This window comes from Podarcis tiliguerta (assembly GCF_965153285.1).
Source record: "Podarcis tiliguerta genome assembly, chromosome: 16".
NCBI lineage: Eukaryota > Metazoa > Chordata > Lepidosauria > Squamata > Lacertidae > Podarcis > Podarcis tiliguerta.
In genome coordinates this window covers 37,905,972-37,933,020 of record NC_139549.1, presented here as the reverse complement: position 1 = coordinate 37,933,020, position 27,049 = coordinate 37,905,972, and the positions used below count along the sequence as shown (strand labels likewise).

The 27,049-nt window shown below is 46.6% G+C and overlaps 1 protein-coding gene across 2 annotated transcripts in view; it reads left to right on the top strand.

The window, feature by feature from the left end:
- Positions 1-27,049, top strand: part of TMEM132B (transmembrane protein 132B) — a 353,049-nt gene that overhangs the window by 88,386 nt on the left and 237,614 nt on the right. Inside the window, exon 2 of one of the 2 annotated variants that reach the window (XM_083418175.1) lies at positions 18,633-19,539. The exons of the other annotated variant lie outside the window; for it this stretch is intronic. Coding sequence (XP_083274301.1) covers positions 18,633-19,539 — 907 coding nt within the window. The remainder of the gene's footprint in view (positions 1-18,632; positions 19,540-27,049) is intronic. 2 annotated transcript variants of the gene reach the window in all.

Here is a 27,049-nt window from a genome sequence, read left to right as displayed (position 1 = left end):
TCTATCTATCTATCTATCTATCTATCTATCTAATCTCAGTTAATTTTCCTTCTGACACACACTCCCTGTCAGCCTCAAGGTTCTCACCCAGAGTCCAAACTGACTCTCAGCTCACTCACAAAAGTCTCATAAACAAGAGAGTTCCTGGAAACAAGCAGGCATCACCCTAGCCTCTCCTTCCAGACTTGCTTTTTATGAGCAGGCCCAAGGTAAATGATTCCTAATTAATACTTTATTTTATTTTATTGCATCTTTTGGTTGGACAGCTGAATTGCAGAATTCAGGGAACTGTAAATTCCATGATAGCTTTGCCTAGTGGCATTGGAAGTGGAAAAAGGTGTGCTTGCATTAAATCGTGAAGCAAATTAAACTCACTAATCCCCAAATCCTAATCTGATCCATCAGGACTACTTTTTAAGCCTCTGTCCATGGTGCTGAAGGACCTCCGTTTCATCTGTCTTCCTTTGTTGAAACTCCAGACTACTTGCTGAATAACTGGGAGTTTGGGGTGCTACTTTCTGATGGGCATCATAGAGTTGGCTTGTTGCATCCGATGTCTTACAGTTGCGCCAGTGACTAACTTTTTGAGAGATGGTGGCATGCTGTGCTATTCAACCTTAGCTGCTTAGATCAATATCTGTAGCAGGAGACTGATTTTAATAAAAGGACTCTCTCGGCATTCCTATCTCTGTGACAGATAGGCCCCGGCTAACATAAATCCTTGCTTTTCTGCTGTCACTCTCCTTGCTTAGCGTAGCTTGCACGTTCACAACACTGAATACAAAGTATTCCAAAAGTTGGTTAACGGTTCTGTGCATGCAGTTGGGAGATTTTAGCTGTCTCTGAAATCTTGAGGACCCCTGACTACCAGAGTAGCTCACTGGGCAGAGCTTAGGAGATCAACTCTGCAACTCAGTCTGCAAAAGTTAGAAAGGTGATTTTTTTTTTAAAATAAAAAATGAGACTTCCTGGTGCTCATATATAGTTGTGTTACTGAGGTAGGAGGATCAATGATCTGATCTGGTATAAAGTGGTTTCCAGTGTTACTGTGTGGTAGAGCATCTGCTTTGCACACCTGATAGTCCCAGGTTCAATCCCTGGCATCTCTAGGTAGACCCCTGAGATAGACACCTGCCTGAAACAATAACAATAACAATAACAATAACAATAACAATAATTTATTATTTATACCCCACCCATCTGACTGGGTTTCCCCAGCCAATGGGCGGCTTCCAACAGAATATTAAAATACAATAACCTATCAAGCAACATTAAAAGCTTCCCTAAATAGGGCTGCCTTCAGATGTCTTCTAAAAGTCTGGCAGTTGTTTTTCTCTTTGACATCTGCTGGGAGGGTGTTCCACAGGGCAGGTGCCACTATCAAGAAGGCCCTCTGCCTGGTTCCCTGTAACTTGGCTTCTCGTAGTGAAGGAACCACCAGAAGGCCCTCGGAGCTGGACCTCAGTGTCCGGGCTGAACGATGGGGGTGGAGACGCTCCTTCAGATATACGGACCGAGGCCGTTTAGGGCTTTAAAGGTCAGCACTAACATTTTGAATTGTGGTTGGAAACGTACTGGGAGCCAGTGTAGGTTATGTGGTCTCGGCGGCCACTCTCAGTCACCAGTCTAGCTGCTGCATTCTGGATTAGTTGCAGTTTCCGGGTCACCTTCAAAGGTAGCCCCACATAGAGCGCATTGCAGTAGTCCAAGCGGGAGATAACCAGAGCATGCACCACTCTGGCGAGGCAGTCCGTAGGCAGACGGGGTCTCAGCCTGCCAGATGGAGCTGATAAACAACTGCCCTGGACACAGAATTGACCTGTGCCTCCATGGACAGCTGTGAGTCCAAAATGACTCCCTGCAGAGCTGCTAGCAGTCAGTGTAGATATTACTGAACTACATGGACCAGTGGTCTGACTTGGTATAAGCTTCCTCTATTATTATGTTTTTCAAAGACAGCACCCCAGTGTTCCTAGAATTATAGAATCATAGAAATGTAGAGTCGGAAGGGATCTCAAAGGCCATCTAGTCCAACCCCTTCTAATGCGCTAATCTCAACTAAAGCATCCACGACAGATGACCATCCAACCTCTACTTTAAGAACACCAAGGAAGGAGCGTTCACAACCTTCCAAGTGACACCATTCCACCGGTGCTGGATTACCTAATAGCAGGCACCAGCCTATGGACCCCATGCCTTTTAGGGCACCATGTGACAACGGATCAAAATAATATTAATTTGATCTTGAAAGACAATTACAAAAACGTATGAGGAGATAATTTGCAAGGGTCCCCCCGAGATTTTGACTGCCTAGGGGCCTCCACGGCGTTTAATCGAACATTGCATTCCACTGTCAGACAGCTCTTACTGTCAGAGAGTTCTTCCTGATGTTTAGTCCAGACCCTTGATAATCTTGGTTGCCCTGCTCTGCATACATTCCAGATTTTCAGTATTTTTATTAAATTGTGGCGCCCAGAACTGGAACACATTATTCTAGGTATGGTTTAACCAAGGCAGACTAGAGCGGGACTGTTATTTCCCTAGATCTGGACACTATACTTCTGTTGATGCAGTCTAGAATAGCATTAGCTTTTTTGCTTCTGCATCAAACTGTTTACTGATGTCAAGCTCGTGGTCTACTAAGACTTTGGGATCCTGTTCACAGGTACTACTGGCAAGCCTACTATCTCCCATCTTGTACTGGTGCAGCTAGCTATTCCTGCCTACGTGTAGTACCTGACATTTGTCCCTCTTAAAATTTGTTCTCTTAGTTTGAGCCCAGTTCTCCAATGTGTTAAGGCCATTCTGAATTCTGATTCTGTCTTCTGTGGCATTAGCTACCCCTCCCAGTTTGGTTTCATCTGCAAATTAGATGAGCATCCCCTCAATTCCTTCATCCAAGTTATTTATAAAACCCTTGAACAACAACAGGCCCTGAAGACAACCCAGCACCACAAGTTGGGCTGCTGGTTAACTGATTGGTTAAAAGGTAAAGGTACCCCTGCCCGTTCGGGCCAGTCTTGACAGACTCTAGGATTGTGCGCCCATCTCACTCAAGAGGCCGGGGGCCAGTGCTGTCCGGAGACACTTCCAGGTCACATGGCCAGCGTGACATCGCTGCTGTGGCGAGCCAGAGCCGCACACGGAAACACTGTTAACCTTCCCGCTAGTAAGCGGTCCCTATTTATCTACTTGCACTTAGGGGTGCTTTCGAACTGCTAGGTGGGCAGGAGCTGGGACTGAACAACGGGCGCTCACCCCGCCGCGGGGATTAGAACCGCCGACCTTTCGATCGGCAAGCCCTAGGCGCTGAGGCTTTTACCCACAGCGCCACCCACGTCCCAACTGATTGGTTAGATATCAGCTTATTTTGTTCCATTTATATCCTGCCTTACTTCCATCATCAATCAAGATAAAGGGGCTGGGGCTCCTTCTTGGTTGCTCACCCACTGATCACACCCTGCTGCTGAGTTTTGCCCAGCACAGCTGTACAGGGGTACCTCGGGTTACATACGCTTCAGAGTACACGGAGCGCAACCCGAAAATATTCATCCTGAAGCTACTTCAACCCGAGGTATGACTGTAAGTTAATAGGATGAGCTACTTAAGCTTTCAATATTTCCTTTGTAAATGAACTTGTAATAGTTTGTTTAGCCGATGATTTTGTGACCTTTCGGGCTGTTTTACTAACATTGCTTAAGTGTGATTGGCAGAGCATTTTCCTGCTTGCTATTGTTCAAGGCTAGAAGAACTAACCAGAATGACTACTTTGGTGTTGTTGTTTTAAAACAATAACAAAAAACCCCTAGAAGCCTAAAGCCAGAAACTTGATTTGCTAAATTAATCTATGAAATCTGGCAGCTTCCACTTTCACTTGGACCTTTCTGGCCCCAATTCCCTGTCTTATATCTCACATCAATTTCCTCTCACTTGCCCTTGCCAGGTACTTTTCTGGAATCTACTGCCAGCTCTGCACCCTTCTGTCCGCAACTTCTCTGCTAGGTTCCCTACCCCTTAGCATATCTATTCCCTTGCGTCTCTTTCTAGCCCTCACAAAGCTTCCATTTGACTCTAGGAGTCTGTGTGAAGTTTTCAACCCAGCCACACTGACAACTTTATCTTTCCTCACAGAAACCAAACTGCAGACATTCTGACAGTTGGATTCCCTCTAAGTTTGGGATTCTGTGTTATTCCCACAGCTCAACCAACCAGCGTCAGAGATTTCACCACCAGAAATGCAGTACAGTATAGCTTGCTGTGACATAATGTGCTTACAATCATTAGACAGTCGAGGAGCCAAGGAACCACCCTCGCCAAAGTTGCCCCCATAATCATTCCAAATAGTACTATTTTCTTAGGTCATTCCACCATTATGAAGTTTCTCCTGGTGGCTTGTATGATCGGAGATCTCAATCTTCACAACATTGTTACTATTTCCCAGAAACCATTTATTTGGTTTAGACAAGGAATTCCAGGCTGGGCTAGGCTGCATCTTATTGTTGGCTACCTTGAGACATTCACCATCTAGTTGGACTACCAAGGAGCTCTTTATTCCACTTACCTCTCAGATCTGCATGCTATAAACAATAACCCTGCTCTTGCTGTATGTGGAACCAGATCTTGCTTTGCATGCAGAAATCCCTGTGCTCGATCCTAAGGTCTCCAAGTAAAAGAACTTCAGCAAGTAAGTGATGAGAGTGTTTTGTCTGAGACCTACTGATACCAATGGGCTAGATTACAGGTAGGAGCCCTTATTTTTGCTGAGAGCTGCACTCCCTTGAGGGGTAAGCTATTTGGGGCTACATGCTGACCATAGGTGAGTTTGGAGCCAATAGCTGGACAGACCACTTGGAGGAGGCTTTTGAAATCAGGCCAAGGCTGCTACAATTAAGACAAGGGCTGCATGTTGCCTGCCATGGGTTACGTGGACCAGTGGCTTGCCTCCATTACAAGGCACCTCCATATGTTCATTAGGGATGGAGGAGGAATCTCTTTTAAATGGATTCTGGCAGTTCTGACCTGATCAAGCTTGGCTTCCATCAGTGGCCTTTCACGCTGAGCTTCTGCTTTTGCCTGAGCCACGTCTACATTGTCATTTTTTTTACACTAATTATGTGCAAAGTATTTGAATATTATTTTTTTACTTATATATATATATAATACACATAAAAAGAGCCAAGTCCCATGCTGACTATATTTCTGCAGTATAATTTTATATGCATGTCCACAGATACATATTTTATATTGTTTTATGCACTCTTATATAGGTCTGTTTATGTGCTGGTTTCTTTAGGAAACCTGGAATGTTTATAAAAATAGCATAAAATGTGGGTTTCCCATCTCCTTATTTTATTTTAGCAAAGCTGGAAAGAGAAAAAAAAGCTTAATTCTCTTTGAGATTAAGGAGCAAAATGGAAATTAGAAGCAAATCACGCAGGGAAACTTGGCGTCAATATTTTCTGAAAATTCCATTTCTGAACTCCATAAATTTTATTTTATTTATTAACAGGGCCCAACAAATATTGGCTTGCCTTAGCAGCAGCAAAGCTCCTATCTGTTCTCTTGAACTCTTGGCCTGTGTTGGGGGCTTCAAGAAGACCCAGGCAAGCAGAGATAGCTTGCTAGATAAATTGAGTCCTGCCTCATTTGCATGACGGCGTGGTTGGAGGTTTTGACTTACCTAACTTTATTAATTTCAAAAGGTTTCTTCTGAGCAAAAATTTAGCTGGGTACTCTCCCTACTAGGGACACGGGTGGTGCCGTGGTCTAAACCACTGAGCCTCTTGGGCTTGCCGATCAAAAGGTTGGTGTTCAAATCCCCATGATGGGGTGAGCTCCCGTCGCTCGGTCCCTGCTCCCGCCAACGTAGCAGTTCGAAAGCACACCAAAAAATGCAAGTAGATAAATAGGTACCGCTCTGGTGGGAAGGTAAATGGCATTTCTGTGCGCCGCTCTGGTTCACCAGAAGCAGCTTAGTCATGCTGGCTACATGACCCGGAAAAACTGTCTGCAGACAAACGCTGCCTCCCTCAGCCTATAAAGCGAGATGAGCGCTGCAACCCCAGAGTCATTTGCGACTGGACTTAACTGTCATGGGTCCCTTTACCTTTTACTCTCCCTACTATTAATACTAGGCATGGGTACTGGCTGGGCCTTTACCCCAAAGAGAAATTGCTCCGGCTGAGGAACCAGGCTGACATGCTACATATTGGGCTGGATCAAAACCAATTGGCTCCTTATGATCACCTGCCGCTGCTTTGCCAGCATCCACAGTACTCCTCTATGTGGTGCAGTAGAGAGCAGGCTAGTAGCTGCCTCTTGTGGCCAGTTGGCTGATTGACACAGAGAACAAGGCACCTGGGTTTGGCCACCTCCGGGTTGAGAACATGGGCACACCACAGTCCAGTGGTGTAGCGTGGGTTGTCAGCACCCGGGGCAAGGCAAGTAATTTGTGCCCCCTAACCCATGGATTTGCGCCCCCTAACCCGTGGATTTGCGCCCCCTAACCCCAGATGTTGCGCCCGGTGCAGCCGCCCCCCCTGCACCCCCCACGCTACGCCACTGCCACCATAAGTTTTAGGGTGCTTGTGGAAAAATAAGAGCCTGCCTCATATCATTGGTCCATCTGCTTTGTGCACTGACTGACAATGTCTCTCCAGAGTTTCAGTAAGGGGTTTCCCAGCCCTGCTGGGAGATTGCCAGGGACTGATCCTGGGACCTTCTGCACGCAGAGCAGGCACTACCACTGAGCAATGGCTCCTGGCCATGAAAGTTTCTCCCTAGGCGTCGGTGCACATAGGCATAAAGTCACGCTGTGGTGACTTAAGACTCGGTGCCAATTATCCGTGGAGACCATTTATGTTTGGAGAATTCAACGTGCTCAGCATCTGCAAATGTGGCCTAATATTAGCTATGTATCTGCCTTACCTTCTGGGTCTTAAACCTCGGTGAGCGGCAGACGCAAAAAGAAGACGTTAATCCTGAATCCTTCTGGGTGTTGGATTACAGCTCTGCTCCGCTTCTCTGAGCGGGAAGCGCATTTCCGCTAACAATGGCAGAGCTGGCAAGGGACTGCTAATCCAGCCTTGCCTGTTCATTGACTTGCTGAAGAGGGGTGTAAGGAAACAAATGGTTGGCCCGAGTTTAAATTTAGCTTTATTCAAAGAGAGTTAATTATAATCTTCTAGTTAAGTTTCGAGTGATGCCTTCTTATCGTGCACTTATTATGGTGGGGGAAATTAATTTTTTATTCCACCATAAAGGTGAAGGCAATAATCTGAGTTCAGGGAAGGGATTACTTTAATAAGATTTACAAGCGGTATTTTAAAGCAGGAAGGCTTTCTTGCTATCTGAAGGTGGCCATACTTAAATGCCTACTTGTATGGATGACTGGCCAGCATGAAGAGACCTGTCTGACTCTGTAGATGCCATTGGTGGACACAGAGAGGCAGGTGGGGCTTGTCCACCTTGGAAGGTAGGTGTCCCTAAGACAGTTGGATGACATCTTGTATACCTCCTCCCAGCAGCTCCTGCAGCTAAGCTTGTAGTTTAGTCGTTTAGTTGTGTCTGACTCTTTGTGACCCCATGGACCAGAGCACACCAGGCACTCCTGTCTTCCACTGCCTCCCGCAGTTTGGTCAAACTCATGCTGGTAGCTTCGAGAACACTGTCCAACCATATCATTGTCTGTCATCCCCTTCTCCTTGTGCCCTCCATCTTTACCAACATCAGGGTCTTTTCCAGGGAGTCTTCTCTTCTCATGAGGTGGCCAAAGTATTGCAGCCTCATCTTCACGATCTGTCTTTCCAGTGAGCACTCAGGGCTGATTTCCTTAAGAAAGGAGAGGTTTGATCTTCTTGCAGTCCATGGGAGTCTCAAGAGTCTCCTCCAGCACCAAAATTCAAAAGCATCAATAAATAACAGGGATGGTGAAACCTGTGGCCCTCTTCACATTGATCAACTCCCACTAGCCCTTGCCAGAATAGTTTGGAATGGTGGGAGTTGTAGTCCAGGACATCTGCAGAGTCGCATGGTCCCCACCCCTGGAGCAAAAGATTCACACACCCCTGCAAGAGAGGGATGGTAGCACCAAGCATCACCCTGTTTCCAGGGGGTGAAATAAACCCCCACAGCCATTAACTTGCTACAACACATGAAGACTAGATTTCTTCTCTGGTTCCATCTGTATGCTTTTACTGCTACTGCTGTGATGTGGTGTGTGTGGAAGATTCTGACAAAATATCTAAGGGCACGGATGGGGTTTTCATGCATTTTTCATCACCACTTGAGCATCAGCAAAGATAAGCAGGCAGAACTGAGAACAAAACTTCAGCAAACAGAAGGGGAGACTCCGAACCCCCCATGGTAACAGAAACCATGTTTTCAAGCTGTGTGCCGCAGAGCATAGCAGATCCTTTGTTTAAGCAGTTTCACAGATCAGTTGCTGGTGATGCTATTATTATCATTACTATAATTACTGCAATTATTATTATTATTATTATTATTATTATTATTATTATTATTATTATTATTTATATCCCGTCTTTCTCGCAGAGCCAGGACTCAAGGTAGCTTACAAAAATTGAAACAAACACGGATAAAACACAGGAAGCTAAAAGCATGAAAGATAATAGTTAAAAAGTAATTAAAATACAATGGAATGAAAACAATTTAAGCTCCAAATTTATTAAAATACATATAGTAAATATAGCACAGCACTATTAAAAGGCCCTTCCTTAACAGCAGTCACTTCCCCCAAGCCTGCTGGAATAAGGCAGCCTTCACTTGCTGGTGGAAGGACAGCAAGGAGGGAGCCAGTCCAGCTTCTCTGGGAAGGGAGTTGTAAAGTCTAGGAGCCACCACTGAAAAGGCTCTTTCTCACATCCCCACCAAATGTGCCTGTGAGTGTGGCAGGACTGGGAGAAAGTTGGCTCATGGGGTGGTGGAGGGGGATAATGATGGGCCCCACTGAGCCCAACAGGTTGCCTATTCCTGCTCCAATGCATGTTCTGAAAGCTCCTGCCCCACCTCTGGATTTGGCTGTGGTTGTCCACATCTGTGGCTTGACTCTGCCACACTCTCTGTTCCCTGCACTGTGTAAGGACATAAGAAAGGCCGGCTGGATCTGGCCAGTAGTCCCACTAGTCCGGCATCCTGTTCTCACAGTGGCCAGCTTGATGCTTGTGGAAAACTATTAAGCAGGACCTGAGCTCTCCCCTCTTCCCTCCAGCAGTTTCCAGCAACTGTCAGCATACTGCCTCTGACAGTGAAGGCAGAACATAGCCATTGGATAGCCTTATCTACTATGAATTACCGTATTTTTCGCTCCATAAGATGCACCTGACCATAAGATGTACCTAGTTTTTAGAGGAGGAAAACAAGAAAACAAACATTCTGAACGAAACAGTGGATGTATGATTTTTGTGGTTCATGCTGTGGCCACAGACATGTGATCTGATGGTGAATTTGGGGTCACCCAATGCAAAAATCCATGGGTTTTTACCTCCCCCCTCCCAGGCAGCCTCCGCTAGCGTCCCTTATCCCTCTTCCGATCCCACCAATCAGCTGCTTCCTTTCAACACTCCCTTCCCTCTTGTTTGCCTTAGTGTCTTTTCCTTAGCTGGAGCAGTTTTTTACTCCTCCTTTTCTTCTAATTTCTCTCCTTATTGCTTTCGTCTTCCTGTTTCCCCCCTTTGATGTCTTTACCTCCCCCCTCCCAGGCAGCCTCCTTTATCTCTAGCGTCCCTTATCTCTCTCCCCAATTGGCAAACGATCAGCGGCTTTGTTTCAACACCCACTTTCCTCTTTAAAAAAAAAAAAAAAAAAAGCCTGACCTGCTTTTTACCCCTGGGCAATTCAGCTCCAGGGACCACACATTCTCTCCATAAGACGCACAGACATTTCCCCTTACTTTTTAGGAAGAAAAAAGTGTGTCTTATGGAACGAAAAATACGGTAATCTTCTTTTAAAGCCATCCAGGTTTATGGCTTTCGTTGCCTCCTGCTGGAGGGAGTTCCTCAGTTTTAACTACACACTGCGTGAAAAAGTCCTTTGCTTTATCTGTCCTGAATCTTCCAACATTCAGCTTCCTAGGATGAACACAAGTTCTCGTGTTAAGAGAGAGGGAGAAAAAATATTTCTCTGCCTGCTTTCTGTATGCCATGCATGATTTTATACACTTCTAATTAAACAATCTGCAACCTTTTAAACTGTGGGGTGGTGATGGTATTGTTTTTCTTTGTTGTTGTTATGTATTTAAGTGTTTTTATATTGTAAGCCACCCTGCAATCCTTGGGTGAAGGGTGGTATAGAAATTTAATAAATGATAAAAATAAGATAATGTCCCTCTGCAAAACAGCCCTTTCCGTGCTCTGTTACATATTCTCCCTGCTCCCTTTCCCACTGCTGGTCTTTTGTTTGATTGCATTTCAATGGAGCCAGCTGATGGCTCTTCATCTTTGCTCTGGATCTCAATGCAAGCGCCATTAGCGCAGCAGGTAATTTGCTAGGCGTTGCGTCAGGCTCCCAGAGCTGGATCCGCACCTCATTTTTCACCACTTCCACACTCAGATTCACGCCAATGGTCTTGAATCTTGGAAGGGACAGAAAGGTGGTAGTGAGGAAGTGCTTATCTCTTTCTGGGAAGAATGATGGCTTTTTTAGATGTCCCTGTGGCCTCATGAAAATGCTGCTAAATGCAGATCTTGCATTGAGTTGCAGGCAGAGACTGGGATCTAGCTCAGCCTATTGCTTGAGCTTTATGGCTTGTTATACAAGCTCTCAGGGTAAATTGTGTTCCCCATGACTGGGTTCTTCCACCTCACACCCCGTGCCCAAAGGTTGCTCTGAATTGCAGTTACTGGCGGGGGGGGGGGGGATGAAACTGGGAGAGGAAGATATGTTTTGTATACAATATTTTAAATCTGCCCTCAAAAGACGTGAAGTTCCCGAGTAGTGTGAGAAGGCTAAGGCAATGCACAGCACAGCATCAACACTTGCATATTTTTCAGAGGGGGGATGGAATTCTAGCAATATTAGACGCTGCCTTGTACTGGATAGGACCAACTGTCTATCTAGCATAGTATTGTCTCTGCTGTGGAAAGTGGCAGTGGATCCCTTGGGTGTGCGTGTGTGCGTGCGTAACCTTTTCTCAGCCCAAGGGCTGAACATCCTTCGGCATGACCTTCCAGGGGCCACATGCTGGTGGTGGGTGGAGCTAGAGGTAAAAGTGGGTGGGGCAACAAATGCACAGTTTGCCTTTGTGTTCCAGGCTGGTTTCTAAACACAAAACAACAAACCTATGGTTACGTGAAACATAATCAATAAACACACAGGACGTAACTGGACGTAACTTTGAATAAATAAGGTATACTGTTCATTGTATCAAATTGAAAATTTCAAAAGAAGTCTCACAAAGTTCAACGAAAAAAGGAGAAGACCCAATGGATTAGTTTATTCTCTAGTCAGTTCATGCATACGGTCCATCCATGTAAAAGTATCTATTCCACCTGTCTGTTCATAGAGTCCAATAATCCACATGAAGGGTTGTTACAGTTCCACAGAATCCTTTCACAGTCTCTAAGACAAGGATTTCCAGAATATTAGCCTTGTTTCGCCATCCATGCTTCATCAGTAGTACAGGCTCATATGTAATATTACAGGATAGTGGATCTAAGATGAAGCCTAGGATGGCAAAACAAGGCTAATATTCTGGAAATCCTTGTCTTAGACTCTGTGAAAGGATTCTGTGGAACTGTAACAACCCTTCATGTGGATTATGGGACAGGTGGAATAGACACTTTTACGTGTATGGACCTTATGCATGAACTGACTAGAGAATGAACTGGTCCATTGGGTTTTCTGCTTTTTTCGTTGAACTTTATGAGACTTGCATTGAAACCTTCAATTTGATACAATGAACAGTATACCTTATTTATTCAAAAGTACAGCCGGTTACGTCCTGTGTGTTTATTGGTTTCTAAACACAGCCACACACCCCTCGCTGTCCTCCATTCAGGGAAGCAGGAGGCATGGTCAGAGTTCAAGGACACTTTCCAGACAGGCCCCAAACATTTGGGGCCAGCGAAGCCAGACCAGCGAGGGGTATGGCTTGGGGAGGACTCCAGGCACCAGATGGAGAGGCCTGGCAAGCAAAGACTTCCTTATCGTTCCTCCTCTTTTTAAAAACACTTGGCAATGTCAGGGATTGAACCTGGCACACCTGTGTGCAAACAGGTGTTCCACCACTGGGTTACAGTCTGCATGCAGAAAGGTGAATCCTCTTATTCTTCAGCAGAAGTTCTACCAAGATTTGAGCAAGGACCGTGGTGCGCCAATTAGCTGTCTGCGTGCCACTGATATTTGTTTAATTTTATCCAAGGCCTTTGAGGCAGCCTTCAAGCCATGACAGTTATGTGGAGCCTCCATGTTCAAGTTGCACGCAAGAAATGACCTAGGAGAACTGTTGTCTTTTACATCCTCTTCATGGGTTTCTTGGATTGTAGCTGTTTGGAACTTTTTGACTGACCCAGCAGGGCAGAGCCTATGTTTTTGATAATCGGAGGGGACATCTGGATTTGGCCTCTATGGTGGTACAGTCTTATCACACAGTCAAACCACCTCAGATATCATGACTGGAGGGACAATTTTTTTGGGGGGGGGAGAGCTAGAAGCCTCCTCTCTTGACATAAATTATTTCACACACGACATAATTTTGAGTGGAGCATTCTTTCTGGCAAGATACCATCTCTTCCTAGTGTGAGGTCTAAGGTGGTAGAGTCCTGTGGGAGGCTTGTCTCACATCAAGGAAAAGATGTGCAAATCAAGCTTCTGTTCTGGGAAGTGAATTCTTAAAGTTTCAGTGAAAGTCAGCTCTTATTTCTTATCTGCACCTTTTAATGAACAGAAGCTGTCAAAACTCTGCTGACCCCATCTCTGTGTGGAAACTGGAATGTGGCTTTATTGTGGAAGGGCCATGGCTCGGTGGTCGAGCATCCGCTTTGCATGCAAAAGGTCCCAGGTTCAATCCCCAGCTTCCCCACATAGGGCTGACAACAGAGCCCTGTCTGGAACCTTGCAGAGTCTCCTTGCATAGTCAATGTAGACAATACTGAGTGGGATTTATCAATAGTCTGACGTGGTATAAGACAAGTTTTCTATTTTCTATGCATGTTCTTGGACATTTAACTAATCATATGTCAGTAGGGCTGCAATGTTTAGTGAGGCTTAAAACTGATATCTTCCAGATGTGGTTGGACTCCAACTCTCATCAAGCACAAATATAAGATGGGGGACATTTGGCTTGCTAGCATTGCATGTGAAAAGGATCTAGAGCAGGCATAGGCAACCTCTGGCCCTCCAGATGTTTGGGGCTACAATTCCCATCATCCCTGACCACTGGTCCTGTTAGCTAGGGATGATGGGAATTGTAGTCCCAAACATCTGGAGGGCCAGAGGTTGCCTATGCCTGATCTACAGGGTTTTAGCAGGCCACAAGCTTAACATGCGTTAACAGTGTGATTCAGCAGCATAAAAAGTAATGCTATTCTAGACTGTATCAAAAGAAGTCTAGTATGCAGATCAAGGGAAATAGTAGGACCACTATTCTGCCTTGGTCAGACCACACCTGGAATACTGTGTTCAGTTCTGGGCACCACAATTTAAGAAGCATGTGGCCAAGCTGGAATGTTTGCAGAGGAGGGTGACCAAGATGATCAAAGGTCTGAAAACCGAGCCTTAGGAGGAACGGTTGAGGAAGCTGGGTATGTTAAGCCTGGAAAAGAGGTGACTGAGATGAGATATGATAGCTATCTTCAAATATCTCAAGGGCTATCCCATGGAAGATGGAGCAAGCTTGTTTTCTCTTACTTTGGAGTGTAGGATTAACATTCCAACTAAAAGTTAGGTAGAACTTTCTGACAGTAAGGTCTCTTCAACAGTGGAATGGTCTCCCTCTGGAGGTGGACTCTCCTTCCTTGGAGGTTTTTAAGCAGAAGTTGGATGGCCATCTGTCGTGGATGCTTTAGCTGTGAATTATATGAGTCTAAGCCCAGCCAGCATGGGCAAAGCTAAGAAATGACGGGAATTGCAGTCCACCAACATTTGGAGGGCTCCAGTTTGTGGAAAGCTGGTTTTGTAGATGATTTAGTTTTGAATTTTTCTTTTTTTAAAATAACAATCTTTTGATCAACTAAAATGTCTGATCCACTAGACATCAGATAACTGAAGATAATGCAAAGTTGGTGGTTTGCAGGCAACAGTCTCCTTGCTTAGGTCTGTCTTGAATCTCCTTCAGATTAGTTTTAATTGCCTGACCCTGAGCATTCCAGGTGTTTGTGCGGGATGTGAAAGGGGATGCAGAACTAGCGAAGGAATCTGAGCAACCTAAAGAAGTAAGGAATGCTGAGGTGTGACAAGGGAAGGTTCTGTAGGTATGCAGAGGGCCGCAAGGCCAGCTGGCTAGGCCCAGCTGGGCCATCTCCTTCCAGCCGTCTCGCTGCGAAGACCCATCGGCCTCTGGTCCAGTGTAAATCAGAAACCTGGGCTTCAAAGCCAGGGCATACTATTTCAGCAGAGAGAACTGCGCACACAGGATAGGCGTGAGGCTTGTGGGAGCATACTACAACTACGGATTTATTAATCATAAATCAGGACAAAGAAACATGTTGTCCCTCTCTTTGTCTTCTCAGAGACACAGAGAGAAAAGCAAAAGCTATACACACAACAGAAGTTCCCAGCAAGCTGTGCTGGTATGTAAACAGACATGTGACACGCAACAGTTCCATGTCTGCTGCTTAAGGTGGAATAGAAATCTCAACAGGTTCAGGAGGAAAAGGCTGTAGCAGTGAAGATGGGAGTTAGCTAGACCAAATTTTAGGCTGATTTCCACACCTCAATTATAATATAATAGGGAACCTGCCAGATGTGATAAGCTCTTTCATTTCCTAAGTGGCAGACAAAAGCACTTCGTTTTACCTCCTTCTCGCTCTCCTTTGATTCTTCTCAGCTTTCCTAGGCATCAAGTTCAGCTTCACCTGGTAGAAACTTCCATTTTTCAGATTCTGCTGTGGTGTGTCGTTCCTTGTCAAGGGCCTCTATAAATAGCCATCTGGTAATGGAGTCTGCTGAAATGGCCCTCGCGTCTGGCAGAGGGACTTTGCAGGCACATCCAGGTTGCTTTCTGAGATGGCTATTGTAACTAGGATGCATGTGAGCCAGTTGGGAAGGAGATCAGCAGGGAGGTGAAGGTACAAGAGAGACTTGTGGCAAAATGTTGTAGCGTGGAGTTCAGCATTTCAGCCACTCCATGCCTCCCCCCGTCCCAAAAACAGCCCATCTGCACTATACATTTAAAGCAGTATCATGCCAGTTTAAACAGCCATGGCTTCCTCCGAAACGTCTGGGAACTGTAGTTCGTTAAGGGTGCTGAAAGTTGTAGGAGACCACTATTCCTCACTCTCCCAAAAACCCACAATTCCCAGAATTCCCTGGGAAGAGCGGTTCCCTGGGAAGAGCTTATAAAGGTGTAAAGGTAAAGGGACCCCTGACCATTAGATCCAGTAATGGCTGACTCTGGGGTTGTGGCACTCATCTCGCCAAGGGAGCCGGTGTACAGCTTCCGAGTAGTGTGGCCAGCATGACTAAACCACTTCTGGCGTACCAGAGCAGTGCACAGAAGTGCCGTTTACCTTCCCGTCGGAGCGGTACCTATTTATCTACTTGCACTTTGACATTCTTTCGAACTGCTAGGTTGGCAGGAGCTAGGATCAAAGAACGGGAGCTCACCCCATCGTGGGGATTTGAACTGCCCACGTTCTGATCGGCAAGCCCTAGGCTCTGTGGTTTAGACCACAGCGCCACCTGCGTCCCTTACAAAGGTGTAAAGGTAAAGGGACCCCTGACCATTAGGTCCAGTCATGGCTGACTCTGGGGTTGCGGCGCTCATCTCGCTTTATTGGCTGAGGGAGCGGGCATACAGCTTCCGGGTCATGTGGCCAGCATGACTAAGCCGCTTCTGGCAAACCAGAGCAGTGCACAGAAACGCCGTTTACCTTCCCGCCGGAGCGGTACCTATTTATCTACTTGCACTTTGATGTGCTTTCGAACTGCTAGGTTGTCAGGAGTTATAAAGGTGTTGGTGGTCCCTAATATACCCTGGGCTTAAATTATTCAGGGCTTTGCAAATTAATGCACAGATGGGACCCTGGTTTTCACTTTTATTCACAACAGCCAGTCATCCAGCATTTCATGGCACACTCAATCTCCACTGGACCGTTCTTTCTTTCTTGCCTGTCACACTGAAGGGCAGATTCCTAGTAAAGTGTGACCGAACCTCAGGGGCCACACGGGGAACATCCAGAAAGGCTTCCTCAGAGGAACCCCAGTGATTGAGGTGGAGCTTAGTCAGGCGGCACTTAAGCTACGTTGGACCCAAATTTAGATTGTAGATTGTAGAATTGTAAAGTTGGATGGGACCAGGGAGTCATCTAAGAAAAAGAAGAAGAAGAGTTTGGATTTGATATCCCTTTCACTCCCTTTAAGGAGTCTCAAAGCGGCTAACATTCTCCTTTCCCTTCCTCCCCCACAACAAACACTCTGTGAGGTGAGTGGGGCTGAGAGACTTCAAAGAAGTGTGACTGGCCCAAGGTCACCCAGCAGCTACATGTGGAGGAGCGGAGACGCGAACCCGGTTCCCCAGATTATGAGACTACTGCTCTTAACCACTACACCACACTGGCTCTAGTCCAACCCCCTGCAGTGCAGGGGTCCTTTGCGTAATATTGGGCTTGAACGCACAACTCTGAGATTAAGAGTCTCATGCTCTACCACCAACTGAACTATCCTGGGGATTAGGGCTTGTGAAGATGGCAGTCCTTGTTCCATATGCAGAATTCATCTGAACTAGCAGTTGAATCTTCTTTCCACCACTGGTGATGAGTCAACCACCACCACCGCTGCTGAGGGCAGCAGGCTAGCTTAGGAGGTGCAGCAAACTGGCTAATTCAGGGGACTTGGGGAAAATGAGAGGGGGAACTGCTTTAAGGCCCCTAACATCTGCTGCCTGAGGCAGCTGCCCCACTCTGCCTATTGTTAGGGGCCAACCCTTCAAGAAAATGATGTATTTGTTCCCAGAAGTGTAGAAACTGAGATACTTAATTAAGATGTAGGTAATGTCAAGTGGCTGAAAATAAACAGAACAGCTTTTTATAAATAGAGAGGATGAGATCGGAGCCAGGATGACAGATCTCATGAGTGATTTGGCACGGGAAGTTGAGGAATGCAGTTTTAATGACATAAAAATGAAAGCCTTTTTGAAAGGAGCCTGCAAATTTCACTTTTTCTTTTTTCACTGCAAAGTCTGCTGGCGTTGTCTGAGTCATCCTTGCTAGTAACAGGTGCCATGAAAGTCTTAATTGTTTTGGGGTGGTGTCACAGTATTGCATGTCTATTCTCCCCAATAGTGATGAGTATTAAATTGGTACCTTGAGGTTTTGAGGCAGACAGTACCATGCTTGATCTTAATCTGTTGGTGGGCCTCTGTTGTTTCTCCACAATATGCACCCTCCCTCCCTCCATCTAGCTGGCTTCTTAACATTTATGGTTCAAATCGTCCCGGTTTAGCATCAATTGGTGTTTCACTATCCAAGGCAGATTTTTTACTCCACTGGGAGTTTTGTTTCCTTTGTGTTTAAGAGCTACCATTAACTTTCTCGATAGCAACCTGTGTGTGTGTGTGTGTGTGTGTGTGTGTGTGTGTGTGGAATCCTAAGGGGGTGGAGATGTTACAGAAACCTCTTCATGTGCTGAGGAGGCCCCAGGACCATGCAGTCATCTCTTGCCTACCACCATGCTCCTCTGATGTTCACTCATTCAATGGACATCAGAAAGAAGTCTACTTACATACAGAATCTATATGTTAGCTGGCTCTCCAGGCCTTGACATTTGCTCCTCAAGGCTGTCTAAACCTATATGTGGTTGGGTTGGGTTGGGTTGGGTTGACTTGGTTTAGACCCCACCCTGCCAAGTGTGGGGCAGGTAAGACCTGACTCCCTGCTGAAAGCAGAGTTTGCCGGCACTACGAATTAGCTGATTGGTGGCATACTACCAAACCATCACCTGCCATCATTGCCATATCAGGGGATTGGCAGGTGAGTGGTTCCACCTTCCTCTCAAAGTTGACCCAAGGAGGGTCAGCAGCAGGATCCAGTCACCTGCCCCTGATATAGAGCTCCAGTGTTACCTCTTCCTTCACAAGAGGCCTGGAGGCTCCTCTTTTGGGGCAGAGATCTGGAGCCCAGCTTTCTATCGGGGCCTTCTGTAAGAGTGACTGCTTTAGGACAAGATCATCTCCAAAAGGACACTCCCCCTTCAGAGCCGTACTCTGGTTGGTTCTGGGGTTGGGGGGGGTGGAGAAATGCAAATGAGTGAGAAATCAGCACAGGGCCACCATTTTGACCTATAGGCCTTCATTGAGTCATAAAATGATATTTGGCCATCAGAAGCAACCTTCCCCGGTGTTCTTTAAAAGCTCTACAATGCATGGCAGATAATTTGCTTTGAACAGGGGCTGAATGGGAATAATGAACAGGTCCTCTAAGTTACATTTTCCGCAATTTATTTTCTGTTGCTTGCAGTGGTGGAAGGCCGAGGAGGTGTGGTAGACAGCATGCAACGATTCACGAGCTTGCCGGTGTACCTCCCTGTGAGTTACCACATCTCCAACACCGACGTTTCCTTTTTCCTAAAAGAAACCAACCAGGATATCATGAGGAATGCTAGCTTGCAGTCTCAAGTGGAGTCTTTCCTTGTCTACAAAGCCACCAGCTTGCCGGTGTTAAATGTGACATACGGCCCATTTACTGTGGAGCAAACGGTGCCTCCGAACCTCCTGCTGACATCTACTCTGTTCAGTTTTGCCAACGAGGTCGCTTTTAACTGGAAGCTAAGATCACGTGTTATTGACAGCTCCATCTATCCCATCAGGCCCAAAGTCCAGGCTTTGTTCTACATCGCTGGCAGAGACTGGGAAGACTATGAACCATCGGAGATCCTGCCCTGCGTGAGGATGATGGCCTTCCAGGAGGATAGAGTAGCTGTTGGCAGTTGTCGGTTGAAAGGTCAGCTGGGATTGTGCGTTGCAGAGCTGGAGTTCTCGCCGAGCTGGTTCAACTCTGCATTTACATCTCTGCCGCCACCATTGGCCCCAGAGTATCAACCGATGGAGGACTCTTTGGAAGGGATCACCGTGGAGCTTTTCTATTGGGTGTATGCAGAGGAAGGGGAATGCTCTTCAGAGGACCAGAAACTTGAAAGCTTTCATCATCTGGAAGGGCAAGAGGAAGCACAGGTGCCTTTGGCATCAATGGAGAGGATTGGCAGTGTTATTCTTTACCCAACGCAAGACCGGCTAAAGAAGTCCCTGCTGAATCTTGACGATAACCTTGTGCTCTCTTTACCACTCAGTCCTGTCAAGGAAGGTGACCTTGTCATGTTTCATGTATCCCTTGCCAGCGGGTCTCTAGCAGATCAGTTTACACTAAGGTAAGTGTTGTGGTTTTTAAAAAAAATGTTTTTCTCCCCTCAAAAGATATGTATGTGCTGTCATAAATCACCAGAGCAGAACCCACTTGGGTTGGCTGGCTCATCCTTTGTATCATCAAACACAGAGCTGGTCAGAAGGTAGGCTGTTGAGCCCTAATTCATTTCTGCAGCAAAATCCAGGTGTGTTACATGCTGGATGGAGAAGACTCTGCTTCTGCTGTAGGTTTTTAGCACAGTGTCTTCGTCATCTTCCTGAAAGCTAACTGTGGATGTGTAATGTGTATGCACACAGGGGTCCACATAGATAGACTGTATGCCAAATTCATGGAGGAGAAGACTGCTGAGGGTTACTGGCCATGACGGCTGTGATCTGCCTCCACAGTTGATGCTTCTGAATGCTAGTTGCTGGAAGACACGGGAGGGGAGAGGGCCACAGTTCTCAGGTCCTACCTTGCAGGTTTCCCACTCACAGGCATCTGTGAGAGCAGGAAGCTTGGTCCAGCAGGCTGTTCAGGCTGTTCTTGCAGGTTCTGCATCCTAGTTTTAAAGCTCACATGGCTGCCAATTATTTACCGAGCTAACTTCAAGGTGTTGGTTCTGGTGCACAAAGCCCTACACAGCTTGGGACCAAGATGTCTTGAAATGTTGTCTCACCCCTTGTGTATACTGTTGATCACTGTACTCTGCAGAAGAGGGCCTCCTGCAGGTACCAGCTTCTCGGAGGTCTGTCCTTCTGATACAGGAATTGGGCTTTTAAGTGTGGTGGTGCTGGCCATTTGGAAGCTCCTCCCATTGCACATCAGATAGATGCTGCCTCTGTTATCTTTTCAGAACCTCTCAAAGGCGTCTCTCTTCCAACAAGCCTTTTGAGATACTAGCTCTGAGGGCTATGCTCTGCTTCCACAGTTGGAGGCTGCAATGCTTCTGACCACCTTTGCTGGAAACTGAAAGGGGGGGGAGACTTTCTCTTGTGCGCTCTTTGTGGCCTCCCCTCTGAGGCATCTGATTGGCCACAGGATGCTGGTCGAGATGGGTCGAGTCCAGCAGGACTTCTTTTGTTTGTTTGAGATCTTTTTTTAAAAAAAATAATTTTTATTAACCGGCCAATCAAATCAAATTAAATCACATCACATAAATTCCGAATTACAAAGCCGAATTTTAAATTTTGTTGGGGGGACCCATATTTCAAGATCCGAAGGGGGATTCTGATCATCTTTTGCTACTGCGTTAATGTCCAAATCAGTCCAAATCAGTCCAAACAGAGTTCATAATTCTATCCAGTCTGTTTGTTTGAGATCTTTACCCTAGTCTGTATCTACATTGTACTTGAAATTGGTTTTTTTTTTGGTATATAATAATATAATTTTATAATAACAATTAATTATTTGTACCCCACCCATCTGACTGGGCTGCCCCAAGCACAATTGTTTTTATATATGGAATCATCTTAATTGTTTTTATGGTCAGTGTCTTTTACTGTGAAATCCCTTCTGAGATATTTTACGGGAAGTGATTCATAAATGGAATCTAATGAACAAATAAAGCGCAGAGACCAGCCACAACAGCAGTGTGGATAGTAACGTGGATACTCTCCTATGGCTAAGTTAATTAACACCTGCACTAACGAGACAGGGAACCACTATTGTGATTCAGGCCAGATATCTTTACTTGCTCATCAAGGAATGTGCCAAGCATTCTGAACCTGGGAACATTTTAATTTTCTTAAAGAAAATCCAGCCTGTATCATTTACATCGTCTTCTATTTTTTTTGCTGTACCCTTAACTGTCAGCATCTCAGATCAGAGCTGTGTAATCTCAGAAAGAAGCTGGCGCTCAACTTCTGGGGAATAAAAGGCCGAGAGGTAATTGGAAAGTGTTGCATGCTGAGAAGAGCGTTAAGACACCAGAAAAGGAAGGAGTTATAACTGGCAACTTCAAGAGAGACGTGCTGTGCCTACTTTTAACATGGATCTCAAAAGGCAGCAAGAGCGATGGAATTTTATTTATTTCATCCTCGGATCGCCTCTCCACTGAAAGAGGAGACTAAGGGAATGTACAGTTAAACACCCCCCTTCAAAAGAATATATTACTATCAGAGGTGCACCCAACCCTTGCTGGGGGCGCAGGCCCAGAGGGATGCAACCCCCCCCTAGAAATCTGTCTCTAGTTATCTGTGTAAGGTCCTAAGTTTAGACAAGAGTTGGGAGCTGGCCAGTTGGAGAAATGGCAAAGTGGGATGGTGGTAGACTGCTGGAGACTATGGGTTCATGACGTATGTGTGTATGGTGACACACTGGCACTACTGCAGTGAGAAGTGTGTTTTTCAGGGGTGGTGTGCTGGTATACCTCCCTGCCAAGGGTGCAAGAGACCCTGGGTATGGCTGTGATTATTATTGTTACTATGTTAAGCATTATTATTATTTTTTTGCAAAGGTAAGAAAGAATAAAGAATGAAACAATAACAGCTCATATGAACAATAAGAATAGTCCACCAGTCCTAATTCAGGCCCATCTGAACAATACATTTAAAGCTGTATCATATAACTCAAAAGAGTCATGGCTTCCCCTAAAGAATTCCCCTCCCAGAGCTACACTTCCCAGAGTTTCCTGAGGAGGAGAATTTATTGTTAAACCACTCTTGAAATCGTAGCTCTTTATGAAGAATAGTCTCCTAACAACTCTCAGCGCATCCACATTTAAAGCACTCTTATACCACTGAAACAATCATGGCTTCCCCCAAGGAATCCTGGGAATTGTGGTTTGTAAAGGGTGTGGAGAGTTCTTGGGAGACCCTCCACTGCTCCCTTCACAGAGCTGCAGTTATTGGAGTGGTCCAATCCCTCTTCCCATGGAATTGTAGCTCTGCTATGGAAATAGGGGTCTCCAAATATTGCCTAACATAATGTGACAGACTGGATTAGAGAAAGTGGGGGGGGGGGGCAGGAGACCAGGGTCCTGTGTGACAACAGCCAATGCTCATCTCCAAGTCAGATTTCATGATGATGTTCTCTGTCTAGTGAGGCTTGCAGCCAAGACGTTATGGGAGCCCTTTCCTTATGCTACCACCTGCCAGTGTGGTGTAGTGCTTAAGAGCAATAGTCTCGTAATCTGGGGAACCGGGTTCGCTTCTCCACTCCTCCGCATGCAGCTGCTGGGTGACCTTGGGCCAGAAACACTTCCTTGAAGTCTCTCAGCCCCACAGAGTGTTTGTTGTGGGGGAGGAAGGGAAAGGAGAATGTTAGCCGCTTTGAGACTCCTTCGGGTAGTGATAAAGCGGGATATCAAATCCAAAACTCTCCTCTTCCTCTTCTTATTTTACTGTTCCCATACAGCATCATTGCCATCCATTTTATCCTCTGCTCTCTGCTCTACCCCCTCCAAGGAAATGGAGCCTAGGGCTTGTGTCAGGCACTGGACACCCACTAGTCAAGGTTCACATCCTGCAAGGAGCCCACTGCTGATCCCCGGGGCTTCCTACTCCTGTACTTTGCTGACACTCTCTCTTCACTTCCACTCTCCAAGCAGGCAAGCAGTGTGGCAAGAGTGAGGAAACAGAGCAGTATCCTCTGCTTGCCTTGTGCCTCCCTTCTATGGCCAGCTGTGTGTTTGGGCCTGGAGAAGGCAAACGAATGAGTAGTGAGGACAGTGTGTTTGGAACTGCTGACCACTGACCCCATGTGGTGAGCCACGTTACTGCAGCTCCTCATTTAAGAGTCAGGAGCTGCTGTCCACTGCCCCGTGTGGTGAGCCTGCGGAATTACAGCTTCTCAGGGAAAAAAACTTCTGTGCCTCTGGCTCTCCTGGACAGGAAATAGTATAAGAGGGCTTTTGGGGGCACAGAGTCCCCTGTCTCATTTGGCCCCCAATTTGTCCCGTATTTGAGGTTATAAAAATTGGCATTTGTGTGCTCACCCAAACTTGCTTGTCTTGTGCACAACCAAAATTGCCCCGAAGGTGGATGAGATTTCTTTCCTTTGCCAAGAGGCCTTTGGACTGGATGGGCTACAGCTCTGGATAACTAAGCATCTTCCACAAGGTTTTTAAATGTCATCCACTCTTATAGGGAGAATTTATTCACCGCACAGTTTACACATTTAGCACAGAATTACACAACAGGAAATAAAGATCACGGCAGCTCCGACATCTAATTTATACAAGTTTCCTCATGGGCTCTCCTTATTTTTTCAGTCGATTAGTAATGTCCATAAAGACCCAGGAGGTGTTTTATATATAGAATTTTTCTGTCTTTCAGTCAGATATATATGCAGGCGTATGTTTGCCTTGGGAGATAGGGTATTCTTTCCCCCCTACTTTCCCCAAGTATAACTGATTGCTTTTAATCATGTCTGTGTGTCAGCAGAGTGTAATGTGTTCCATTTCAGGCAACATGGGGTTATAGATCAAAGTGGCATTCAGTTTTCTCTCTCACTCTGGTGCAAATAGCCACAATCTACATATTTGTATAGGGGCTCATTTTGCCCCATTCTGCAGCGTTGCCTTGAAGGTCAGGGCTGTAGTCCGTGCATAGGACCCAAATCTATGGGGCCAGGGTCCCTTTGCCCCACTTAAAATATTGAGGGGGGTTACTCTCATACTTTATTCAAGTTGGCACCTTCCTTCCTCCCTCCTTCCCACACCCCCCACAACCTGGCACTGCCCTCTTTTCCTGACTTGCCTCCTGGTTTTTCAGTGCCATTTCCAAGTACCCACCTGCCTCCCTTCTTACAAGAAATCCAGGGCTGGTACTGATAGCCTGACAGCTTCCTCCTCCCTAGTGCCAATGTTGCCCTTGTAGAGCTCACAAGGGAGGAAGAGAGAGACAAAGTGAGAAGCCTTTTGCTCTGTCTGTCATTGGCTCTGGCTTCACCTATGGTTGGCCTCCCTACCTTCCACCCTGCCAGTTCCAAGGGGCACTGCACAACCTCTGGCTGTAACGGAGGGAGGAACATGGGGGAGCACACCTCTGCCAGAGCACCAACATGGGGCCCCGAACAGCGCAAGAGGAGCACCCAATCACGCTTACAATGCCCAGCTTTGTAATTAGGACTCTGTACAGTGGTACCTCAAAGGGACGCGGGTGGCGCTGTGGGTTAAACCACAGAGCCTAGGACTTGCCGATCAGAAGGTCAGCGGTTCGAATCCCCGTGACGGGGTGAGCTCCCAATGCTCTCTCCCTGCTCCTGCCAACCTAGCAGTTCGAAAGCACGTCAAAGTGCAAGTAGATAAATAGCTACCACTCCGGCGGGAAGGTAAACGGCGTTTCTGTGCGCTGCTCTGGTTCACCAGAAGCGGCTTAGTCATGTTGGTCACATGACCCGGAAGCTGTACGCCAGCTCCCTTGGCCAACAAAGCGAGATGAGCGCCGCAACCCCAGAGTCGGCCACGAGTGGTACCTCAGGTTACAGATGCTTCAGGTTACAGATGCTTCAGGTTACAGACTCTGCTAACCCAGAAATAGTACCTCGGGTTAAGAACTTTGCTTCAGGATGAGAACAGAAATTGCGCGGCCACGGCACAGCAGTAGCGGGAGACCCCATTAGCTAAAGTAGTACCCCAGGTTAAGAACAGTTTCAGGTTAAGAACGGACCTCCGGAATAAATTAAGTTCTTCACCTGAGGTACCACTGTATTGGCCTGCCTTAGACACCAGCCTCTTAGATCTCATTCTTAGACATTCAGCAAGCAGGTGCCATAAGAAGCATCTGCTAGATTAGGCCCATCTAGCTCAGCACCCTGTTTTCACCATGGCCAAGCAGATGCCTATGGGGAACTTGGAAGCAAGGCAACAGCACAACAGCACTCTAGCAACTGGCTTTTAGCAACTGGCATTCAGGGGCCTACTGCCTCCAACATTGAAGGGAGAATGGAGCCAACATGGCCACCGATGGCCCATCTTCCATGAATCTATTTATCATTCTTTTAAAGCCATCCCAATTGGTGACCATGGGAGAGAATTTCAACCTCGTCTAGAGTTCTTCTGTGGGTGCCCATCACAAAATGGCTGCCACACAATGATTTCAGTATAGGAGAGGCCGAGCGAGTGCAAGTGGGAACTGAGTAAGAAGAGGAAATATTTCCCTGTGCATTGTGGATTTTTCAGGGGATACTTACTGGGATCTTTCTCAGGTGCCATGGATGCCATACTGGCACCTGCGAGTGTCGTGTTGGCATCCGTGGCCATAAGGGCCTGGGCACTGCCAGTGGTGGTGTTGCTGCTTTGAAATGTTCTTCCTAATTTGAGAACTGTGAGGCCTCCCCTCGAACCTATTTGTTTCCGCAGCCTTTCAGCGTTTCAGTGACTGAAGCCTTTTTGCCGCTACTGCAGGTTTCTTTTAGTTTTCTTTCTCCCCCCCGCCCACTTTAAACAGGCTATGTTTTTCACTGCTGTATTTTAGCTTTTAATGGTGTTGTTTTAAACTGTGCCTTTATGAGTGTTTGATGTATTTTTATGTGTTTTTGCTGTAAGCCGCTTCAAGTACAATGGAAAGCGGGTAGAAGAAAAATAAATAACACCATTCTTTGGCTGACTTTTCACATCTTCTGCTGAATGCACTCAGGAGGGGACCAACGGGAACAATCCTGACCCACCCTCATGCACTTAAGGGAAGGGCTGTACCTCAGTGGTAGGGCTCTGACTTTCCGTGCCAAGGGTCCCACACTCCAGCACCCACGGGTAAAGCTGGGAAAGACCTCTGCCTGAAATGCTGTAGAGCCTCTGCTGGTCAGTGTAGCCCTGGGGTGTCCAAACTTTTTTCAAAGAGGGCCAGATTTGATGAAGTGAACATGCGTGGGTTGACCTTTTTTAAGGACTGAAGGCCGGGACGCGGGTGGCGCTGTGGGTTAAACCACTGAGCCTAGGACTTGCTGATCAGAAGGTCGGCGGTTCGAATCCCCACAATGGGGTGAGCTCCCATTGCTTGGTCCCTGCTCCTACCAACCTAGCAGTTCAAAAGCACGTCAAAAAGTGCAAGTAGATAAATAGGTACCGCTCCGGCGGGAAAGTAAATGGCGTTTCTGTGCACCGCTCTGGTTCCCCAGAAGCGGCTTAGTCATGCTGGCCACATGACCTGGAAGCTGTCTGCGGACAAACGCCAGCTCCCTCGGCCTATAGAGCGAGATGAGCACCGCAGCCCCAGAGTCGGTCACGACTGGACCTAATGGTCAGGGGTCCCTTTACCTTTACTTAAGGACTGAAGTTGTTGAGCTTTTTTAAAGATTGAAGTCATTGAGAAGTCGATTTTACCCCAGGAAATAAACTGCCACAGGGACCAGATTAAACCGACCGGTGGGCCGGATTAGGCCCCCGAAATGGACTCTGGACATGCCTGGTGTAGCCAGTAAAGAACTAGATAGACCAATAGGCAGTTTTCTAGTAAGGGAAGGCCCGTAGTTTAGTGGCAGAGCATGCAGAAGGTCCTAGTTTTGATGCCAAGCATCTCCATGTTGGCCTTGGAGATACCCCTGCCTGCAACCCTGGAGAGCCACCGGGAGTGAGCGTAAATCCACAGGTA